At 42.3% G+C, this 21,087-nt stretch overlaps 1 protein-coding gene across 1 annotated transcript in view; it reads left to right on the top strand.

The window, feature by feature from the left end:
- Positions 1-21,087, top strand: part of obscnb (obscurin, cytoskeletal calmodulin and titin-interacting RhoGEF b) — a 54,964-nt gene that overhangs the window by 31,093 nt on the left and 2,784 nt on the right. Inside the window, exons 46-82 of the mRNA XM_076098604.1 lie at positions 279-545; positions 886-1,152; positions 1,580-1,849; positions 2,878-3,144; positions 3,624-3,902; positions 4,390-4,647; positions 4,879-5,145; positions 8,354-8,629; positions 8,746-9,018; positions 9,256-9,546; positions 9,859-11,199; positions 11,578-11,859; positions 12,767-12,848; positions 12,965-13,086; positions 13,191-13,388; positions 13,509-13,541; positions 13,647-13,745; positions 13,865-14,083; positions 14,246-14,279; positions 14,373-14,425; positions 14,547-14,645; positions 15,827-15,883; positions 16,587-16,726; positions 16,890-17,090; positions 17,220-17,296; positions 17,380-17,550; positions 17,687-17,846; positions 18,034-18,150; positions 18,307-18,471; positions 18,570-18,728; positions 18,823-19,000; positions 19,130-19,243; positions 19,389-19,556; positions 19,714-19,816; positions 19,928-20,057; positions 20,228-20,327; positions 20,541-20,583. Coding sequence (XP_075954719.1) covers positions 279-545; positions 886-1,152; positions 1,580-1,849; positions 2,878-3,144; positions 3,624-3,902; positions 4,390-4,647; positions 4,879-5,145; positions 8,354-8,629; positions 8,746-9,018; positions 9,256-9,546; positions 9,859-11,199; positions 11,578-11,859; positions 12,767-12,848; positions 12,965-13,086; positions 13,191-13,388; positions 13,509-13,541; positions 13,647-13,745; positions 13,865-14,083; positions 14,246-14,279; positions 14,373-14,425; positions 14,547-14,645; positions 15,827-15,883; positions 16,587-16,726; positions 16,890-17,090; positions 17,220-17,296; positions 17,380-17,550; positions 17,687-17,846; positions 18,034-18,150; positions 18,307-18,471; positions 18,570-18,728; positions 18,823-19,000; positions 19,130-19,243; positions 19,389-19,556; positions 19,714-19,816; positions 19,928-20,057; positions 20,228-20,327; positions 20,541-20,583 — 7,360 coding nt within the window. The remainder of the gene's footprint in view (positions 1-278; positions 546-885; positions 1,153-1,579; positions 1,850-2,877; positions 3,145-3,623; positions 3,903-4,389; positions 4,648-4,878; positions 5,146-8,353; positions 8,630-8,745; positions 9,019-9,255; positions 9,547-9,858; positions 11,200-11,577; positions 11,860-12,766; positions 12,849-12,964; positions 13,087-13,190; positions 13,389-13,508; positions 13,542-13,646; positions 13,746-13,864; positions 14,084-14,245; positions 14,280-14,372; positions 14,426-14,546; positions 14,646-15,826; positions 15,884-16,586; positions 16,727-16,889; positions 17,091-17,219; positions 17,297-17,379; positions 17,551-17,686; positions 17,847-18,033; positions 18,151-18,306; positions 18,472-18,569; positions 18,729-18,822; positions 19,001-19,129; positions 19,244-19,388; positions 19,557-19,713; positions 19,817-19,927; positions 20,058-20,227; positions 20,328-20,540; positions 20,584-21,087) is intronic.

Below are 21,087 nucleotides of genomic sequence, written 5' to 3' on the forward strand. Positions count from 1 at the left end.
GTGGAGAAAAGTACCAAATGAAACAAATAGGATTCAGTTATGAGCTACAGATCTTCGATTTGAGTCCTGGAGACACGGGAAGCTACACATGCTGTTCAGAGGACACAGCATGCTCAGCCTCTCTTGTAGTAAATGGTAGGATGGAGACCATGTCATTGTCTCATGCTTCTTCTTTAAAGTCTCTTTAAAGAGTCTTTCATTTACTTTTTCAATCCATTCTTCTCATTCTTGACCTTGTACTGTCGATACAAATCTTTTTTATTTCCTTCATTCATCAGCTGCTCCAGTTATTTTCACAAAAGAGCTTGAAAGTCAAATGGCTGCTGAGGGGGACAGTGTGACTCTGCACTGTGAGCTTTCTAAACCTGGTGTTCCTTTGGAGTGGAGGAAAGGAGAGCTTGGGCTTTGTCCTTGTGCCAAGTATGAAATTAGACAAACAGGACACCTGTCTTCACTGGTAATCCATGATGTAGACCAAGAGGATGCTGGGAGTTACACATGTGACACTGGTGTCCATCAAAGCACTGCACAACTAGACGTGAAGGGTATGCTTGCTAAAAATTGTTGTGTGTTGTTGCTCGTCTTAAAGACTTACTACTGTAAATATTGAACATTACACACACGTGTTTTTAAAAAAGATAAATACAGAGAAGGTGTCTTTTTTCTGGCATTTCGTTCATTCTTCATTGACTGATCAATGTTGAACAAATTTGGGATTTGACACGATTTAAGGATAGAGACGTGAGACTCACTTCCACCTCTGTTACGATGATTTTGATTTTAGTAGCTTTAGTTCGAGTAGTTTTATGTGTGTGGCGGGCTATGCATTGTGCCAGCTTTCTCTCGCTTGTCCTAAATATCTTTCCTCCACCTCCTCCCCTGCAGCCCAGCCTGTGCTTTTCAAAACCCAGCTGCAAAACCTTGAAAGACAGGAAGGGCAGAGCGCTAGTCTTCGCTGTGAGACCACGAAGCCGGGAGCCAGTGTTGTCTGGAGGTGTGGTGACAGGGTGCTGGCATCCAGCAGCAAGTATCACCTGAAACAGGAAGGAACCATAGTCGAGCTTGTCATCTATAAACTGCAGGGAGCTGACGCGGGAGAATACTCCTGCGATACGGGCAACCAGAGGACTTCAGCTGTCCTCACTGTGCAGGGTAGGAGCTGTCTGTCCTTTTCACTTTCCTCTGGAGTCACGTCTTCCCACACTTTCTACATCACTCCACACTTGAGCATGATGTGCATCAAACCTTTCCTCTTGAGATCCCGTTTGCTGTCTTCCTGACTGCTATTATCTCTCATCACACGTGTGTTCTTGCCCCTCACCGTTTTCAAAACGTCTCTGTTGATCTTGGATCACTTCTCTCTTCTCATCATTGGTGTCTGTCTGTGGTCTCCTTTCACAAACATTAACACACCCCATACTGTTTTTCTTCACTTGCTACTGACATTAACAGCTCAGGAGAAATCTTTATATATTTAATCACACTTTGATCATGATCTGCTCAACTTGAACTATATCTCTGTCAAGAACTTCACGCAACAGATATGTAACCGTTCTTCTGAAATGTATTTGTCAAACAGAGGTCGAGGTTAACATACTGAAATTCTTGGAGAGCTGCGTTGTATACGAGGGAGAAGATGTTCGCTTTGAATGTCGGGTTTCTCGTGAGGACGCGCCTCTGGCTCAGTGGACACTCCAGGATGTCCCGCTACAGAATAATGAAATGAACCTGATCATGTCCGAGGGTCCGGTACACAGCCTCACGCTCAGAGGGGTCACCACAGCTGACTCAGGAACAGTCACTTTCTCAGTGGGTAACCACACTTCCACTGCTTCTCTGACAGTCAGAGGTAAGGGAAATACAATGCTTTTTTATTTCTCTGCACGAGAATGAATACTCGCCCTTTTGCTCTTCTAGTAACATTTGCACTGTTCGTTTGTGTTGTGGGACACCTTCCCTCTGTCTTTTCAAACAGCATGCCCAAACATGGATACTTGTGATTTCCTTAAGCTCTCTTTTTATTTTAACTTCCTACTGACTTCCTACTGACTTGGTATCCGTTCATCTATCCCAATTTTGCCCTTTACAGCGTATTCCACCATATTTCTACAGAATATACATATTCACTCCTCTTTCCATTGAACTACCATTTCCCATTTACTTTTCAATGTAGTATTTAAATTCCATAATGGATCACGTTGATTCAAATGTGTACTTGTAATCCTTGTGCACAGCAAGTTTTCATCACTTTTTTAAACCGTATACTTTGTTCAAATAACTTGACGCGCAACATACAATTGCACTGAATGATTGACCATGGAACATAACTCAATAATTGAAATTCTGTGTTGTTGTGGTGTCCTGGTGGCGTTGGGGTCTAAGACGCTGACAGATGTAGTCTGTCTCCATATTGGGGTCCCGTCGAGATACAAGACATCGCCCATCTATGTCCCCTCAGCTCCTTTCACCTCTATATTGTCCTCCATACAATAAAGAAAAAAAACCTCGCAAAAGTATTGTTATTGTTCAGATTGTCAATAGTGTACTTGTATTTTATATTGGCACTCTCCCTCTGTGTTGTTGTACGGTATGCTGCTCACAGACACTAAACATTATGTACCGTGAGGCCGTTTAATCATTCACCATGTTCCATTGTGTTTTTAAACAGACAAACTATTTGTCAGCGAACATATGACTTGATGAAGTGATTGCTGATTCAGTCTATCTGTGTTTTACCTCAAACTAAAATGCAGATAAACCAGTGACCTCACCGTTCTTTTCATGCTCTGTTTTAAGCTTCTTGTTGGTTATGGAATTGGTAGAACGGTGGAACTATTTTAAATTACTCGTCCTAATTGATAATGGTCTTTCTGGCAGCCGCACCTGTACTATTCAAGAAGGAGCTGGAAAGTCAAGAGGCCACTGAAGGAGACAAGGCCACCCTGTCCTGTGAGACATCCAGCCCTGACTGCAAGGTGACCTGGCTGAAGGACTTCACTGTGATCAGCCATGGAGAGAAGTACAGTATGGAGCAGAGAGCTACCACTCACATCCTGGTCGTACACAAGCTGAACGTGAAGGATAGTGGAGAATATACCTGTGATACAGGGGAAAGGAAAAGTACAGCTACCCTGACAGTGAAAGGTAACAGAGCACAGCTTCTTCTCATCTATGTTTCTTGTCTCCTTTTGTCTTCATCCTCCCTGCTGTTCATTTTACATCCATCCATCCCAATTAACAAGGGAAACAGATCTTGTACTTAGCGTCTATTTCTCATTGATTTTGAAGTGTGATTTCTTAATTGAGTTTTACTTAATTATACTATGTTGGCTACACTTTTTTTTAATTCTATTTTTCTTATTCATTTCTTATTACTATTTGTGAGTCATCAGAGTAAAGTTATAATTAATGGATTTAAGTGAAGGTTTGTTTGATTATTAGATGTTATTATAATGGTTTATGTCAGAGTACTACATCCATGTTTCTGAGATCAAACATGTGGCATGAGGTAGTTAGTCCGTATCAAAATGAGATTATTGGTTATGGATACAAAATGTGACTGAGGCCTTCTGAGACGTCGAGAGATCTGATCACTGACCTCCCATCATCCCATTCACCCCCAGAGCATGTGCGCCTCATCCGAGAACTCTACGATATCACTGTGGCCACTGGGCAGGATGCTGTCTTTGAGGTGGAGTTGTCACACTCCGATGTGACAAACGGGGAATGGTGGCTCGCAGACAACCTCCTCCAAAATAATGACCTGAATCAAATGAGCAGCCAGGGCAAAGTGCACCGTTTGGTCCTGAAGATGGTGACCACAGATGAATCGGGGGATGTGGCCTTCGTGGTGGGAGAAGAGAAGAGTGTGGCCTGTCTTCTGGTGGAGGAGACACCCAAAGGTAAAGGAGATGACATGGTCTCTAGAGATTTTTACTCCTCACATCCATCTCCATCAACCACCAAACCGCTTTGTCTTGGCAAATGGAAATATGCTTGCACCATCACATCCTCGCCCTCTAGACTGGTTTTCCATTCTTTGGCTTTAGTTTTTGCCATGAAATATTTAACTAAGATAAACTACTTAACATTGAAAATGTACGTTTTTTCTTGAATACGCATTGTTTTCAATACGTCATTTATCAAATGTTAGTTTAATGCTTAGTTTTCTGTTTTTTTAAATATTTCTGATGAAACTTTCAGTTGTGTATTCACTATGCTGTAAAACGTGTGACATCATTTAATCGTCACTCCATGCATCCATGTATTTATGATTACATTACAGCTTTGAAATCATTTAATGCCAGGGCTGTAAAGGAAGTGAAAAGGAAAAACTGCATGTAAATGCTACCATTATTAAATGTAGTTTTGGGTTTCCCATATTTACAGTGCTAATACTAGAGAAGCCACACAACACCGTGGCAGTAGAGGGTGAAGCTGTCACTCTGGCCTGCACCGTCTCTGAAGCCACGGCCACTGTCACCTGGATCAGAAACAACGTGGCCATCCGAGCTGGTCTCAAGTATGACCTGAGGAACAACGGAGCATTCCACCAGCTTTGTATCCACAACCTGGTGCCTGAGGACTCAGGAACGTACACTTGTGACACCGGAGATGCACAGTGTGACGTCACCTTGACTGTGGAAGGTAAAGAACGATGCCGCCTGTACAAAAATATTTTTCCTGTTGATCAGATTCGAGAATGTGGACCGAGATAGGATTGAAATGATTAGCGGAACTATTCTTGAACTTCCGCTTCCCTCAACCACAGACCCAGTCTGGCATCACTGTGCATCAGCTAAACGTTTGTCTAAAGAGATGGTTGTCTTGTCATCTCAACATCTGATGCCAAACTTCCCCATTTTAAATTCTGACCAGGTGCCCCAGTGTTCTTCCACAAAGAGCTCAAGAACCTGGACGCCACAGAGGGTGATGATGTTACCCTGCACTGCGAGCTGTCTAAGCCATGTGTTCGTGTTGAGTGGAGGAAAGGAGGCACAGTCCTCCATCCTGGTAAGAATTGTGAGATGAGGCAGGAAGGGTGCATTCAAGAGCTCTTTTTACGGAACCTGGAGCCTGAGGACAGTGGCTACTACACCTGTGATGCAGGAGACCAGCTCACCACAGCTTCTTTGGCAGTGCAAGGTAGCCTATTTATACTGTTTCCTCTATCTTTGAGTGTTCTTAAGGCTGATAAGTTTAATTCTGAACGTATTCTAGAATTTATTCTTTCAAGTAGATTAGTAGGTATGTTTTTAGGACTGGCCTACGTCTTTGTAAACTGTGGATGTTGCATGGTGTCCTATCTGGTCAATCTTTTATGATATGTTTCTCTGTAAAGTTGATATATTGCTGACAATGAGTAAGTTAGAGGCTCAGTGTATGCATATGTATATTTTTTCACTCAACAGTAAAAGAAGTCTTCATAGTGTGTGGTCTTAAGACCATCGACGTCTTTGTTGGGGAATGGGCAACCTTCTCCTGCCAGCTGTCTGGTAGGGCACCTGGCCAGGTGCAGTGGTGGCTGGATGGCACCTTGCTGGAGAACAGCCCCTTTAGTGAGATAGAGCTGAGCGAAGGCCACATCCACACGCTCACCTTAAAGAACCTGGCCACAGATGACTCTGGCACTGTCACCTTCAATGCTGGCAGTTTAATAGAAACAGCCAAGCTCTTAGTCAAAGGTATCACATTATAAAGATACTCCTTCTTAGCAGCAGACCCTGCAGAATTGTAATTCTACATTTCAAATCTTATAAACGTAGTATTTGGAGCTTTATTTCAATCCAAGGTTGCTGAATGATCGGCATTAACTCAATTATATGTGGAGAAATTCTTCTTTAAGAACAAGTGAATATACCATGAATTATGTGTTCTGCAGGGTTCCTTTAAAAGTTTGAAGTTCATGAATAGATTCATTGTTTCAGTGCATTTCAGTGCTTCATCATGCATGAGCAGCATTGTTCCTCATTCCATTAATAATAACAAAGCAGTAGATAGTTCCATGCTGTATGCTTTGATACAACCAAAACATACCACTGGGTGCAGCACCACAGCAACGTTTTATTTGAGTACTACTCAAAGGACTCAACAAACCTAAACATCTAAAAACCTGGAGTCAGATATGCTGGTGAAAAGAAATTATCAGCAATTAATTTAAAAAAAGAAATAGATTGAGAGACATTTTATTTCTGCTCCTCCTTTGGATTCTTTGTGAATCCTTCTTATGTGCTGTATTTTGGGCTGCAGAAATCAAAAAAATCAATGATAATCACGATTAATGTTTCTCACTTTTGAGATCACAATTGTTACTCACAACTGTTCATCCATTTTGGGGAACAAAGCAGTTTAATATCTCTTTAACCGTTGCTCCCTCTAATTGTTCAAATCTTTTCATCAAAATAAGGTATGACATATAATCAGGATGTCTTCTTGAAAACATAAATACAATTGAACACCCAGACCGTATACAACTTGTGGATACGTAAACACTCACTCAGTCGTTAACTGTTGTCAACAGAAGATAGTCAGGGCTGTTATTGTACAGCCGTGACTCGAGCTAATCCGAGGTCAATCTATTGTTAAGGTTAGCAGTCCTGGTGGCTAGTTGGGAGCTGCTGCTTGACTGACGTCTCTGATGTCTTCCTGCAGTTTCGCAATTTCCTGTTCAATGTGTATGAACCATTGTCCTTTGGTTCACATGAATGGCCTGTTACATTTCAGACCCAGCCGCAACCCACCAAAAATATATGGGGAAACACAATCCGCTAGCATTCCATTGGCTCCATTTGGCCAAGTCTTTTCTTTATAGTGTCACCAAATCAAGGTATAGTATTCAAAAACAAAGGACTGGTGCCTATTGGAGGAACACTCATGGATGGTGAACGACTGTGCCAGTGAACGACTGTGTCAGTTACCTCACTGGCAGATCGGCAGCATTTGTACGTTGTCAGCTGCATTTCAGAGATGCACTGAATACTGCCAAGTGTTATGATCGCTAGTGACGCTTTAGCCAAACGTGTTTGGGAAGAAAAGATCTGTTATTCACTGCATGCTGGAAACATCCGTCTGTGATTGGGATCCCCCGAGTCATTATTTAAGACCACACACTCTTAAATTGTCAATTGGCACTTGTTCAAGTTTATTGGTTGGAGTCAAAAGCATGATCGTGATTATTATGTGGTTTAATGGGCAGCCCTGAATGTATGGCTAATGTAAATGATGAATCATACAAATATGGTGGTTGGATTGAGAGAAAACATACAGTCGGCTTGATTTTGGTGATGCTAAGATTTGATCCGAGTTATATTGTACAGAGTTAGTAAAACACTGAAAAGTGTGAACAGAAACGATGTGTTAGGAAAGTGCTGCTCCACCCATCCATGACGGCCGGCTGCTGTTGAACACTCATACTCCATTTACCTCCACCATCCCATCCCACCAAGCCCTGCCCTTAACCTTTAAGCACTAAAACCGCTAACCTCCCTGAACCTAACTTATGAGTTTAGTATTTTTATCCACTCCCCCCCTCCCCTTCTCATCAGCTGCGTGGATTGTGACCATTAACCTGAAACTTGATGGTTGGGCTTTTTGACCCCCTAGTCATTTTCAGAGCTCATATAAGATAACACAGTGGTCACAATGGACAGTAAAATAGCATCTTATATTTTAATTTATAAGATACTGTACCATAGCACATACAATTTGTCCTGGACAATCCATAAAAACACATTAATAATCACTCACACATGAATATCACTTCAACATTCTTTTGGGGGTTATAAAGCCCAAATGTCTGTCGACATATCCTTCACTTATCCTTACATCTAATGGCCAAGCCCTCACCCTATGACCCCTGCCCCCCAACCTCAGATCCCACAGTTGAAGTGGTGAGCGAGATGGAGGACCTTCGGGTGCTTGAGAACCAACCGGCTGAGTTCATCTGCCAGTACTCACGGCCAGTCAAGGCTCAGTGGAAAAAAGACGGGCAGCCATTGCAGCCTGATGGCCGAAGGGTGTTAGTGGAGCAGGACTGGAATGTGGCACGCTTGTACATTAGCCGTGTGTCTGCTGAGGACAGGGGCACATACTCCTGTGAGGCAGAGGGGATCTGCGTGGTCGCTTCACTTTACGTGGAAGGTGAGCTTCCTTCCACATGGAAAAAGCACCAACCTCTAGGGAGTCTCCTCTGCTCCCTTAAGTCCCATAATTACTATATGTGGCCACATAAACTGATCTGTTGCTGACCATCATAAATGATGTGCCCTTTGTTGACAAATTATTTAACGTCCGAAATATTGCAGTCTTCTTAAAATCTAGTTTTTTATATTGTGCTTCTTTGTTTTCTTTACAGGCAAACCCATTGACATTGTCCAGGGCCTGGAGAATGTAGAAACCTTTGATGGAGGCGAAGCGCTGTTTGAGTGTGCCATCTCTCGTCCTGAGAGCAAAGATTGCCGCTGGTTCCTCGATGGGAAACCAGTTAAGGAGTCCCCTAATGCTGAAATTGTGACGTTTGAGAGTGGTCGTCGTCATCTGCTGCTGCTGAAAGAGTTGAGAGTGAAAGACAGTTGTGCAGTAACCTTCAAAGCTGGCACAGCATCCACATCTGCCCAACTCTCTGTCAAAGGTGAGTCATCCAAAGCTTCAAGACTTTGAAGTTTGCATTCATGGCATTATTTCTCCTGAATTATGCATTCTAGTATAATAAACCTACATTTCATCCGGTCAATTTTTTCCTATAAGGCTGGCAGCTGGATGTTGTGAAGGCTCTGGAGGACAAAGTGGCTGCAGTGGGAGAGAAGGTTGAGTTTTGTGTTGAGCTCACCGAGCCTGTCCCCGTGGCAGAAGTAGCCTGGTATGCTAATGGTGTTGAGATCAAGTCCAGTGGCCTCTGGGCTATGAGGGCTGACGGATGTTCGTATCGCCTCGTCCTGAGACAGGCACCTCTTTTGCCACAGCAGGAAATTACATTTGCTGCAAGAGATGCTCTCTCTTTGGCCAAGCTCACCATTATCAGTAAGTGTTTGAAGAAAATCACAAGGCTATACACGTAACCATGCGTCTCTAAGTTAATTATTCCACTTACTAATGTATTCCAGTAATGTGCTCTGCCTGGCAATTCCACTATGTAACATGATAGAGCGATAGTCTTGATACTGTAGAAAACAGAGAATGAACGATAACCATTGCAATCTGTTTAGTTCTTAATTGTTCATAGAAGCATCTAACGCCTGCTTCTCTCCCTCTTAACAGCTGTACCTGATCCTCCAGAGGACGCAGAGGTCCTCAGTAAGACTGAGAAGTCGGTCACCCTCTCTTGGTTCACTCCTTTACATGATGGAGGGAGTCCCCTTCTGGGCTACAGGGTGGAGATGCGGCTGGCAGACAGTGCCCTATGGCTTCCATGTCATTCTGAACCTGTGTGCAACACAGAGTTTGTGGTTGAAAATCTTATCCCGGGGAGCGACTACAGGTTTAGAGTGGCAGCCAACAGCAGAGCTGGGACTGGAGAGCCTGTTGAGTTGCCTCAGACGGTGCAGCTTGGTGAGTGGATGTGTGGTTTAGTTTATGAAATGGTGTACTTGAGTTTGCTCGTTTGCCAGGGCACTTTGCTTATTATTGCTCCGTTAACTTCAGTGTTTTACACAAGATGGAGATATGAGATCAAAACCCTTTTTGGCTTTACGGTACATTGTTGTGCTTTTATTTACCTAAAATGATGACATTTATTTTGTTTTCATATTTAGACAGCTCCACAGTTTTAAATAACAGGGTTTAGTAGGTTTTATGCTGTGTGGGTACTGACAGTAACTTCTATAACAACATAGAAACATCAAAACTTCATTGTGGTTATAGGTATAGAGGTAAAACAGGGAGAGACTGAGATGATGGGGCAACCCAGTCTGCCTCCAGAAGCTGCTGAAGAAGGTGATGTCCATGAGCTATGGGAGGAATCGGCCAAGAAACGGCGCATGAGTCGAGAGCCAACTCTGGACTCCATCACTGAACAACCGGAGGAGGTTGTTGGTGGTCAAAGTAAATCGGTGCAGAAAGATGTGAAGTCTGCTGAGAAAGTGGAAATAAAATCAGGAGAGCAAGGGCAGACCACTGTGTCTAAGAAGCAGACAGAGTCCAAATTGTACACCAGCTCTGAGAATGAGTCTGTTCCTGGGGGTTCAACGCTCACCTCCTACCTCAAGAAGAGCAGCATGTCTACTGTCACAGCGACCAATGAGGCAAAGACTATGACCACTGAGAGGTTCTTTGAAAATTTCCAGATGGCAGAGCAGAGAACAGTGCGGCATACTAAAGTGGAAACAACTACAATTCAGCAGACGGATGGAAAACAGGTTCCTGCAGAAGAGACTAACGTCATGGAGATCACTAAAGAGGATGAGCCTGAGCTCAGAGATGCTGCCATTAAGATTCAAGCTGCCTTCAAGGGCTACAAAGCCCGCAGGGACATGCGACCTGTCTTTAAAGAGGCCTTCAAAGACCAGACTAAAGAACCTAATGGCACCATTCATCTAGAATGTGTGGCAGAGGGTAAACCTGATAAGATGCGGTGGCTGAAGGATGGAGAACCACTGCAGGATGGCAAGCACAACCATATTGATATCTACAATGATGGTACTTGCTCACTGGTCATCACTGCCATCACCACAAAGGATACTGGGGTTTACACTTGTGAGGTCACCAACAAGTTTGGAGTCACTTCTCACAGTGGTAAGGTCACAGTAGGAACGGTGAGAGAATCATCTGGGCGACGGCCGCTGACCGTGGGCTACAGTGCTGACAGCGAGCCTGAGAGCTCCTCAGGAAGTGAGATGGATGACTCACTGAGGCAGGCAAGCAGACGTCTCCGGCGCCTGTTTCGCACACGTCTCCCACCAAATGTTGAGGAAGAACCGTTTCTCAGTGCGGATGAAGGAGACCTGTGTCCTCCAGACCCCCACTCTTACAGAGAGGATGACAGTTACATCTACATTCGCTTTGACTCACGGTCAGAGGCTGATGTTGCCTCAAAGAGGTTCCAGGAGATGTTTACAATCCACGGGGTTCCTGTGGAGACCACCATCCTGGAGGCAGGGCCTCTCAAAGTGGAGCTGCGAATTAGAAAGATGGGCTACACACAAGATGGCACACAGACCCCCACACAAGATAGACAGCCCCCTGCATTTATGGCTGGAGCCCAAGGTAAGAAACGCATGGAAGTGGCCGTTAGGATCAATACACAATTTGTACACACTTTCTAAATCATTAATAGATTCATTTTAAAACAAGCAATATTGTAAGATAAACATGTATATTTAAAAAAAAATCCTTATCATACAAAGGAAGACTGACACATTTGAATAATTCACATGATGTTCTGCTGTTGCTTACTTGTTAGGCATCCTTTAGTTATTAAAAACCGGAAGTCCCTTGTTTTCCACATTCAGCTTTCTGTCCCGTTTTGTGCTTACTTTAGTGCTTGCTGATACATTTACACATATATATATATATATGATTCAAAAGATTTATGTTCTCATTTTTAACTTTGTGATTCTCTGACTATTTTCTCTTGTTACCCAGCTGCCCCGGTCTTCTTGACAGAGCTACAAAGTCAGGATGTTCCAGATGGTTATCCAGTCAGCTTTGACTGCGTTGTGATTGGCAAGCCCACTCCCACCGTCCGCTGGAATAAGGACGGCAAATTGCTGGAGGAGAATGACCATTACATGATCAATGAAGACCAGGAGGGCTGCCACCAACTCATCATCACCACTGTGCTGCCCACTGACATGGGTGTCTATCGTTGCACAGCTGAGAACAGCAGCGGCATCGCAGCCACTAAGGCTGAACTCAGGGTTGACAGTGAGTAAACATAAATAACATGCACCACGCACACGTTTGTTTTACAAATGCTTGTGAGTACCTTGGCTTGAGAATTACTCAACTACATTTCCTCTGACTGAAGGCGAAAGATTGTTGTCTTTGTATTCATCTGTCTTTCATCTGTATTTAGTGCAAATTTGTTTTTCCTCGGTGGTGCAGCTTTCTTTCCTTTGTGGAAAACTGGCCAAATGAACACAATATGACATCTTGGGTTAGAAACCTCGACATATTTCCAGTACAGCTATGACATGGACAGTAGAAACATCACGACTGTGTTGTCATTCCTTTAGATTCCCAATAGATTTTGTCTACATTTAGCATTGATACAAGAGAAATACTAATAGAAAAATAGGACAATAAAATGTAGCAAGTTGTCCATAAACTGTAGCAGTAGTACAAAACACAAGGTGATGAAGGGGTGCATCGCGTGTTTTTTTTTTTACTAATCCATCTCATTCTCTTGCTTTTTCTATTGATATATATTTTTCTCTTTCCTGCTACACATGAAACCAACATCTAGCTGCAGCAAATGAAGTTGAGGCACATTGAGGCACAACACTCTGGGAAATGTCAGTAATTTATAACTGAAGCGGAAGTACTGATTTTATGGAAAGTAGATCCACCAACATATTACATTATTGCACCTGTATCGATTCAATAGTTAACCTCTTAAATTGAAACAAAACTCTTAAATTAGCATCTTGAAAAAGCAACAAACTAACCCGACTTAAAAATGTCCTCACTATGAGACTTTGTTACAAAAGTGACCTGAGTTTAAATAAGAAGCCTAATGTAGACATAGTCTTCAACTCAAAAGACTCACGATATCACACGTATCGACACACAATGTCCCTGATTAATGTTGAGTATCAATCTTTTCCATCAGTGTCGTGCAGCTCAGATTATGACACTGCTGCTGATGCCACTGAGACATCTTCCTATGTCAGTGCCAAGGGCTACATGTCCAGGTGAATTTACTATGAATGGTGTATTATGGTGTTTTAAAAATACATTGATAAATGCATGTTATAATATGAATACGTACTGAATTCTTGAGGTGTGCTGTTCTCCTTCCCTCGTCCAGGGAAACTGAGACATTTGAGTCTGTAGCTGAAGATGATCAGCTACCACAAGTTGTGGACGAGCTTCACGATGTTCATGTCAGTCCAGGTTCACCTATTGCAAAGATGCAGCTCAAAGTGAAGAGTAAGTTACAGCTAATTTGAGCTGTCTTCAGAAAATAATGTCAACCGAAAAAAACACCTATGACTAAAAATATTGTTTTTTCTGAAATTCCTATTGTCTTCCAGGCTTCCCCAAACCCAGAATATACTGGTTCAAAGATGGCCACCCTCTGCGATCTTCAGAGAGGATTCTGTTGCTGGCAGAGAGAGATGTTCATGGCGTGGAGATCCTGGAGGTGAAGAAAGAGGATATGGGGGAGTACTCTGCTTACATCAGCAACGCAGCTGGTTCTGCTTACTCCTCTGCCCGCCTGATCGTTCTGAGTATGTATGCAAACACCTCAATTGTTGCCTACGCAAAAAGAGCATACCGTATTTATAGATGACTTTGATCTTTAAAAAATGCAGTTTAGATACAGATACAGTAACAACTATATTTTGCAGGTCCAGGGGAGATGATGCCACAAGATAAAAGAGGTAATTCGACATTTATCCAACAAACTTGGCACAGTTACTCTAGTTAGGAGTAGTTAGCAGTTGTTATAAGTGACTGTGCTTGTGTTTTACACTATACTTTCCCAGACCCTAAGGTGCCCCTGGTGCCACCCCGCTTCATTGAAAGGTTCAGCAACAGGAAGGTGAAACAAGGAACCAGCATCACTCTGTCTGTCAAAGTAGAAGGTTTGTTAAATTGACTGTGCCATTGTTTTAACATCCTTTGAAACCTACAGTAATCTGGGGACATCCAAAACATTTCATATTATGTTGCACATTCTCAATACTCCCTGTGACTTTTTCAGGCTCCCCCACTCCTCTGGTCTCATGGCTGAAGGAGGAGTCAATGGAAGATGTCCTGTGGATCAAGCCTGATACCAAAGGATACAAAATAGCAAGCTCGGGGCGCCAGCACAGCCTCATCTTGATGGACGTGGGCACAGAATACACTGGCGCCTACACCTGCATTGCAACAAATAGAGCCGGACAGTCCATCTGCACTGCCCACCTCGAGGTTGATGACGGTAAGGAAAGCAAAGTCACACAGGCACTCTTTGTAGAAATTATATTGACTTTTATATATATTCATGAACTAGAAGGCACTTTGTAGAGTGAAAAACGTCTTACAGTTTCTCTCCTGGGTTTGATCTTAATTGTATATTTGTGTTTCTACCCCTCATCCCTAGCACCACAACCAAAGCAGGAGACCAAAGCCTCAGAGTGAGTTTTTACACATTAAAACAAACATGTATGCACAGTATATTTTATACAGATGCATATGTGAAACGAAAATGTAACATTTACTCTCCTCAGGGTTCTTGGAATTACAGTTAGTGCTCCAGAGGAGGAAGCTGGCAGAGCAAAAGGTGAGACATATCATCTTGTACACTGGCATTTATATCTTTTGTTATTCATAGTAACAAATTATTTGTAGTAATCAATACTGCAATATTGATGGTGTCCTTTCTTCTTTGCGTGTGCTTTAAGAGAGTAAAATATCCTACCTAGGTGAAGTGGGTTCAGAGGAATTCCTCATGAAACTCACCTCCCAGATCACTGAAATGGTATCAGCAAAGTTTACACAAGGTAAGTTTATGTTATGGACCAATGTTGAATTATTTTATTTTAATTTGAAAGAAATTCTAGTTACAGTTCAAAGTACTTTCTACAATGTTACTATTCCAGAAATCTGAATTTACAGTAAAACTTGACTTATGTTAACCTAAACAGTTGATTCATGTCTTTCTACAAACCAAGTTTAGTTTAACACAACCAGGTTTATTCAAATCTGGTTCAAACCAAGATAAATCAATGACTTTGTAAACATTTTACTGCAGACAAAGTATGACAGCATGCCCGTTGCTTTAAGTAATGGGATAGCATCACATTTAGCATTCACTTGTAAATGTAAACTTGTAAATTCACAAGCTTAGAAACACAGACTTAAAAACACAGAAAGATGTTTCAGCTCCACACTTTGTAAAAAGATAAACACCTGCATGCACAACTAACTAATCCATCCCTGATAGGTACCCTTAGTTTAAAGGTGGGATGATATCCCAGATGCTGTTGTTCAGTGTGAAATGATTCATTCTGTCGTCATCATACATGCAGCAAGCTAACTGTGACCAGATAAAACACATAAGGTCAGAGACAAGCAACCAAGGCCAAAGGCTCCCAAAACTACATAGGTTCTCGATCCATACTATATCGGGTGATTTAAATGCTGAGGACGCCTTAAATCACCCGGTGTGGTGCGTGTGTGTGAAGGGAATAAAAATGTGCAGGTTGCCGATCCCTTTGCTAAATTAGACTGTGTAGTAATTGTGTGACACTGCATATGAGACGTGCAGGCTGCCATGAATGTCTTTGCTAGGTGCTTACGCTAAAGATGCTGAAAGTATACAAGTAATCCACACGTTATGTTGGATACGGTGCTTCTGTGGTCTTTTGTAACTCGCCAATCAGGATATTCGGTGAATTCACTCTGATTATTCAAGAATTGTGCGAGGCTGTTTAATGTGAATGCTTTAGCTCTTCAATTCTTGAATTTGAATTCACCAACCAACAGATTTGACGTTGACACCAAACTTGACGGAGGAGTGTTCCTTTCCCGCTCTTCTGGGTGCTTGTTTTTCAGCATGTTTGAGCCACATTGACTTCTCATTACTTCATACAGACGTCATTTCTTCACCACCTTTTTACATCCATCAGTTTAGCTATCCAATCAATACAAATTCTCATCCAACCATTAATTTGTTATTCAGACAGCTTACAGAATCATGAAGTGCTCCAGTGGATGAAATCTTGGCCCAAAACTACCAGTATGTATCCCAAGTGCATCAGCTTTACAGTTAATATACATTTCCCCATTGAGTTATAGATACAGGTAACTTGTGGAAACATTTTTTTAACAACATTACCTTTTACATACAGGAAAAAAACAATTATTATATGTGAAGGTGCATCCACAACAGTTTCCTCTTTTCCTGTGTCAGCATTATAATTGCTGAAACGCCTAATTTGAATTGATTTCAAATAGATTTTAAATGTCTGTGAAGTCTGAATACATGCTCACCGCCAGGCATGTGTGTGTAGAGCTCAGATAATCTGCTGTACTGTAACTTTTTCTCGCATGTCGTCACAATACTAACACACAGCAAAGCATTTAGAATGAAATGATTGTTGTGGATTTTTGTTCTTCCTTTTTTTTCCCTTTACATCACAAAAATGTAATTTAAAATAAAAATTTTAAATGAATTATAGGGCTAATGATTTAAATGTTTAGACGAACATTACCAAGTAAATAAAGCACCAGTAGATGGCAGCAAAGAGTGAGTTTAGTGCTTTAGATGTGACTTTGAGTTGACTGATCCAAGCCTCCGTCATGCTCTGACACTGAGCACTAATAGCTGCTACCAAAGTATGATAATCCCTTCCTTAGTTATTTTAATTGGACGTGCTCTACTTCTTTGCACAACTGATCCGTCTTCCTCTGATCACCTCCCTCTGTCCTTGTTGCCTCAGCTTCATTACGCGTACCAGGTGTGGACAGTGACGATGAGACCAAGACCCCTTCTCCATCACCTCATCACGGTCGCTCTCGTCCTCCCTCTCTCATCGCTGACTCCTCCTCTGAATCCGATGAGGGGGATGCCAGGGGAGAGGTGAGATGTATAGAAATGATCTGTATGATATATTGTTGTCCAGACTTATAAACTTCAGTGTTTGTTTTTGTTTGATATATTATAGGGGGAAAGCAGGTATCAATTCAAAATGTAATCTGGTAAAGGATAGATTCACAAGTTTAATGTTATCATATTTTTTCAGATGTTTGACATCTACGTGGCAACGGCTGACTACAACCCCACGTTAGCGAGCAAAGAATCCATCTCTCTAAAGGAGGGACAGTATGTTGAGGTTTTGGACTCAGCTCATCCACTCAAATGGCTAGTCCGGACCAAACCCTCCAAAACTACACCGTCCCGTCAAGGCTGGGTCTCACCTGCCTACCTGGACAAGAAACTCAAAGTGCGTCTTAAAACTAAAGCCACTTATCCATCAACATAACATCTAAACTTTTTTACACAATTATTACTTCATTGTCTTGAGGCCCTTTGAACATTTTGAAATTAATAGTAAAAATATGTATTGTTCCAGCTCTCTGTGGATACGAGTGACCTTCCAGAGTCAAATGTAGAGGAGATGTCTGAGGGTGAATACAAGAGGAAGTTGTTGTAAGTTAAGTATATCTACACTCACTTACAGAATACTGGAACTAAAGGATGTATCATAACCAACTATTATTTCATGTCCCTAGCCAACTCATCCAAGACCTGATGATCAGTGAATCCGAGTTTGTAAAGGAGATAGACTTCTTTACCTCCCATCACCTGAAGCATGCCGACAACCCTGACGCACCACCTGATGTCAGCAGCCAGAAGGAAGCCATATTCAGGAACATTGATGATATCAAGTCCTTCCATAGCAAGTGAGCTCACCTCTTGACGCCTTGTCATCTTAGTCAGATATTTGTTTTATAAAGAAAGTGAAGAACATCACAGACGAGTGAGGTTTACAGTAAGATACTCAATGCAATTCTTTCCCAACAATTTTTTTGTTTTTAGGGGATTCCTTCCAAAGTTGAACGACTGTGACACAGATGATGATGTAGCCATGTGCTTCCTGAAGAATAAGGAGGGCTTTGAGAAGTACCTCCAGTATCTTGTAGGTCAGAGTCAGGCTGAATCTGCTGTCAGTGACAAGGCTGTTCACCGCTTCTTCAAGGTAACAGCGCAACTGTTGTTGCGGTGCTGTGGGATATGCAGTGCGTATTTAAAATTGTTATGTCTTTTTACTCTTCTATACTTGTGTTTGCTAACTTGTAAATACTTTGTCATAAGGGTGACTGTGAAAGGACTCTGGACCAGCATAAATATTTGAATTTAAAAGTCTTCCCTTGGTTACATTGTAGGAGTACACAGAGAAAGTGAAAGCCAGTGCAGACCCTGCAGACCCCCCAGTACGCAGCATCAACGCCAGCCTCCAACAGCCACTGGAGAGGATTCAGAAGTACAAGGCCGCCCTCAAGGTAACACCTTTGACTCCACGATATCCATGAACCTTTGAGGTTCCGTTATCTGCATTACAGATCGGAATACATCGATTGCATGTGTAAGACATGTGCTTTTAGACCTGTATCTCTGCCACTGCAGTTTTATTGAAGTCTCTCCTCTGACATCTTCAGGAGCTCATCAGAAACAAGGCAAAAAATGGCCAGAACTGCTGCCTACTGGAAGAAGCTTATGCCATGGTGTCTGCACTCCCTCAGCGTTCTGAGAATACCCACCAGGTCTCCATGATTGACAACTATCCTGCCACACTGGAAGTATTAGGAGAGCCAATGAGACAGGTAGGTGGAGTTTGTTTAATACTGTGATTACAGGCATGATTGTGTTTGTTTGATTGTAGAAAATATACAGATTTTCTTTTTTCCCTTTTTGAAACCAGGGACCCTTCCAAGTGTGGGAAGGGGCTCCGGGAATTAGGTCGTCCTCTAGAGGTCACAACCGCCACGTGTTCCTGTTTAAGAACTACTGTATAATCTGCAAACCCAAGAGAGACAGTAACACTGACACACAAGCATATGCTTTTAAGAACATGATGAAGGTGAGACGTTTAATATAATCACAACTTCTTTATCGCCACCTTTCCTGATCACCAGCTTAAATGATGTTTTCTGTTATTCTCCATCCTGTTGCAGCTGAATAACATTGACGTGAATGAGACAGTGGAGGGCGACGACCGTGCCTTTGAGATCTGGCATGAACGTGAGGACTCTGTGAGGAAATACACATTGCAGGCCCGAACTGTTACCATCAAGAACTCGTGGCTGAGAGACTTCAGAGAACTGCAGCAGCGATACAGCACGCCTGCGTGGAGTGAGTGGAACACACACACACAGTCAATTTTCTTTTCTGCATCTTATTCTTTATTTTACCACTCAAAATGTATTTTTGATATTCTCCCACTTTCAAACACTACTTTTCCTGATTAATCTCCTTTTACAGGTCCTCCTGACTTTGATGAAATTCTGGCAAACTGCATAGCAGAGCTGGGACAGACTGTTAAGCTGGCCTGCAAAGTCACTGGTGTACCCAAACCAGCGGTCACTTGGTACAAGGGTACGTCATTTTTTAAAATGAATTTGCTCTATTGGACAATAAACTGTACAGACAAATGGGGAGCAAAGGTACATTACACTTGGAGACAAAAAGTATGCGAGGCTACATGTGTTTCATCAATGCCGTGTTTACTTGATGGATGTAGATGGACGTACTGTGGAGGCAGATCCTCATCACATCATCATTGAGGATCTGGATGGTTCCTGCACACTGATCTTGGATAACATGACAGCAGATGATTCCGGCCAGTATATGTGCTTAGCCACAAGCTCAGCTGGCAATGCCAGCACTCTCGGCAAGATCACCGTTCAGGGTAAGTGGCGCACATGTACGGTGCGATAGTGAATGCTTTAATTTATAAATGTCAATAATTAGTCACACTGTACTTCAGCCTTCAACCTTTTGGAATTAATAGATTTTTGTGAAACCAGTATTTAAACATGGATTATATTTCGACATATTTCTTGTAGTGCCTCCTCGTTTTGTGAACAAAATGAGGAATGCTATATTTGTTGCCGGTGAGGACACTCAGTTCACCTGCGTCATACAGAGCGCCCCCAACCCCAAGATCAGGTATGAGATTTGCCGAACATTTTTATTAAATTCAGAAGGTGTCCTTTGAAACTCCCGTTTCCCTCTGTGTTTACCTCTTTTTCTCGTCCCTGGCTGTGTTTATTTATCAAGGTGGTTCAAAGATGGCAGGCTGCTGACTGACCAGGAAAAGTATCAGACCTACAGCGAGCTCCGCACTGGAGTTCTGGTCTTGGTGATAAAGAACCTGACAGAGAGAGACCTCGGACACTATGAGTGCGAGGTTGGTCGACATTCAAAAATTCATACTTGAATCACAAACTTTGTGAGAGTGTTATTCAATTAATACGTATACGAAGAAAAGTATAAATCTTGACTCTAGTACAGTTGATATCAATTAGCAACAATAACTCATCTCTGAGGCTCTAAAAATATATTCTCTGCTTTTGCCAGTTGTCTAACCGTCTGGGCGGCGCCAAGTGTGCTGCTGATCTCGTTCCACCCTCTGCTGTGGCTCGCAGCACACATAGTGAGCAGGCCATCACTATCGAAGGTAGGAGCACTGACTCAACCCTCACACAAGCAGACTCTCTCGAGACTATTTGTATAATATGCACATATTTTTAGCTTCTGAATAACATTGCTTTTAATGCAGATGTTAAAGATGCATAATCGTCTCGTGCATCTTGTTCTCTAGATGTGACTATTGTTTGCGCTTCGCTTCATTTTGTCTGTTAAATCTCATTTATTCTGCTTCCACCCATAGTTACTGAACAGGAGACGAGGATACCAAAGAAAACCATCATCATGTAAGTGAACAGGCATATTTTTATACTTTATATTTAGCCATGTACTTTGTGCCTGCAGCATGTCTGTCGCCTGGTTGGACATCAGTTCATCCTCTCGACAACTCCTCTGTGCATTACATGTTAAGTAATTCGGTAATAAATGTCACTTAGACTATAAGAAAGAGCTTTGTATCCAACTCTGAGATCATGTGTCAAAAATTAAGAATCGTTAAAGGTATTTGTTTCAGGATAGATTTCCTCTGCAGTCTCTGTAATACAGATGCATTGAATGTTTTATTTTTGGTCTCGCTGTGTAGATATTGCTAGCGAGAAGATGAAATGTACTTAAAGATGATTTATAGTTATTTTGCATGTGTGTGTGCTTCTCTCTGTGGCCTCGTGTATGCATCGTTGTGTAGTATTTAAAGCATGGGGATTCTGACACAAGGGTGATGAAAGGATGGGCTCTCCTCACCAGGGTGCTGTCTTCTTTAACCGGCAGCTTTTATTACTGCAGCTCCTCAC

Source organism: Anarhichas minor, unplaced genomic scaffold, assembly GCF_050575085.1.
Source record: "Anarhichas minor isolate MPS153535 unplaced genomic scaffold, ASM5057508v1 ptg000024l, whole genome shotgun sequence".
In the NCBI taxonomy this organism is placed as follows: Eukaryota; Metazoa; Chordata; class Actinopteri; order Perciformes; family Anarhichadidae; genus Anarhichas; species Anarhichas minor.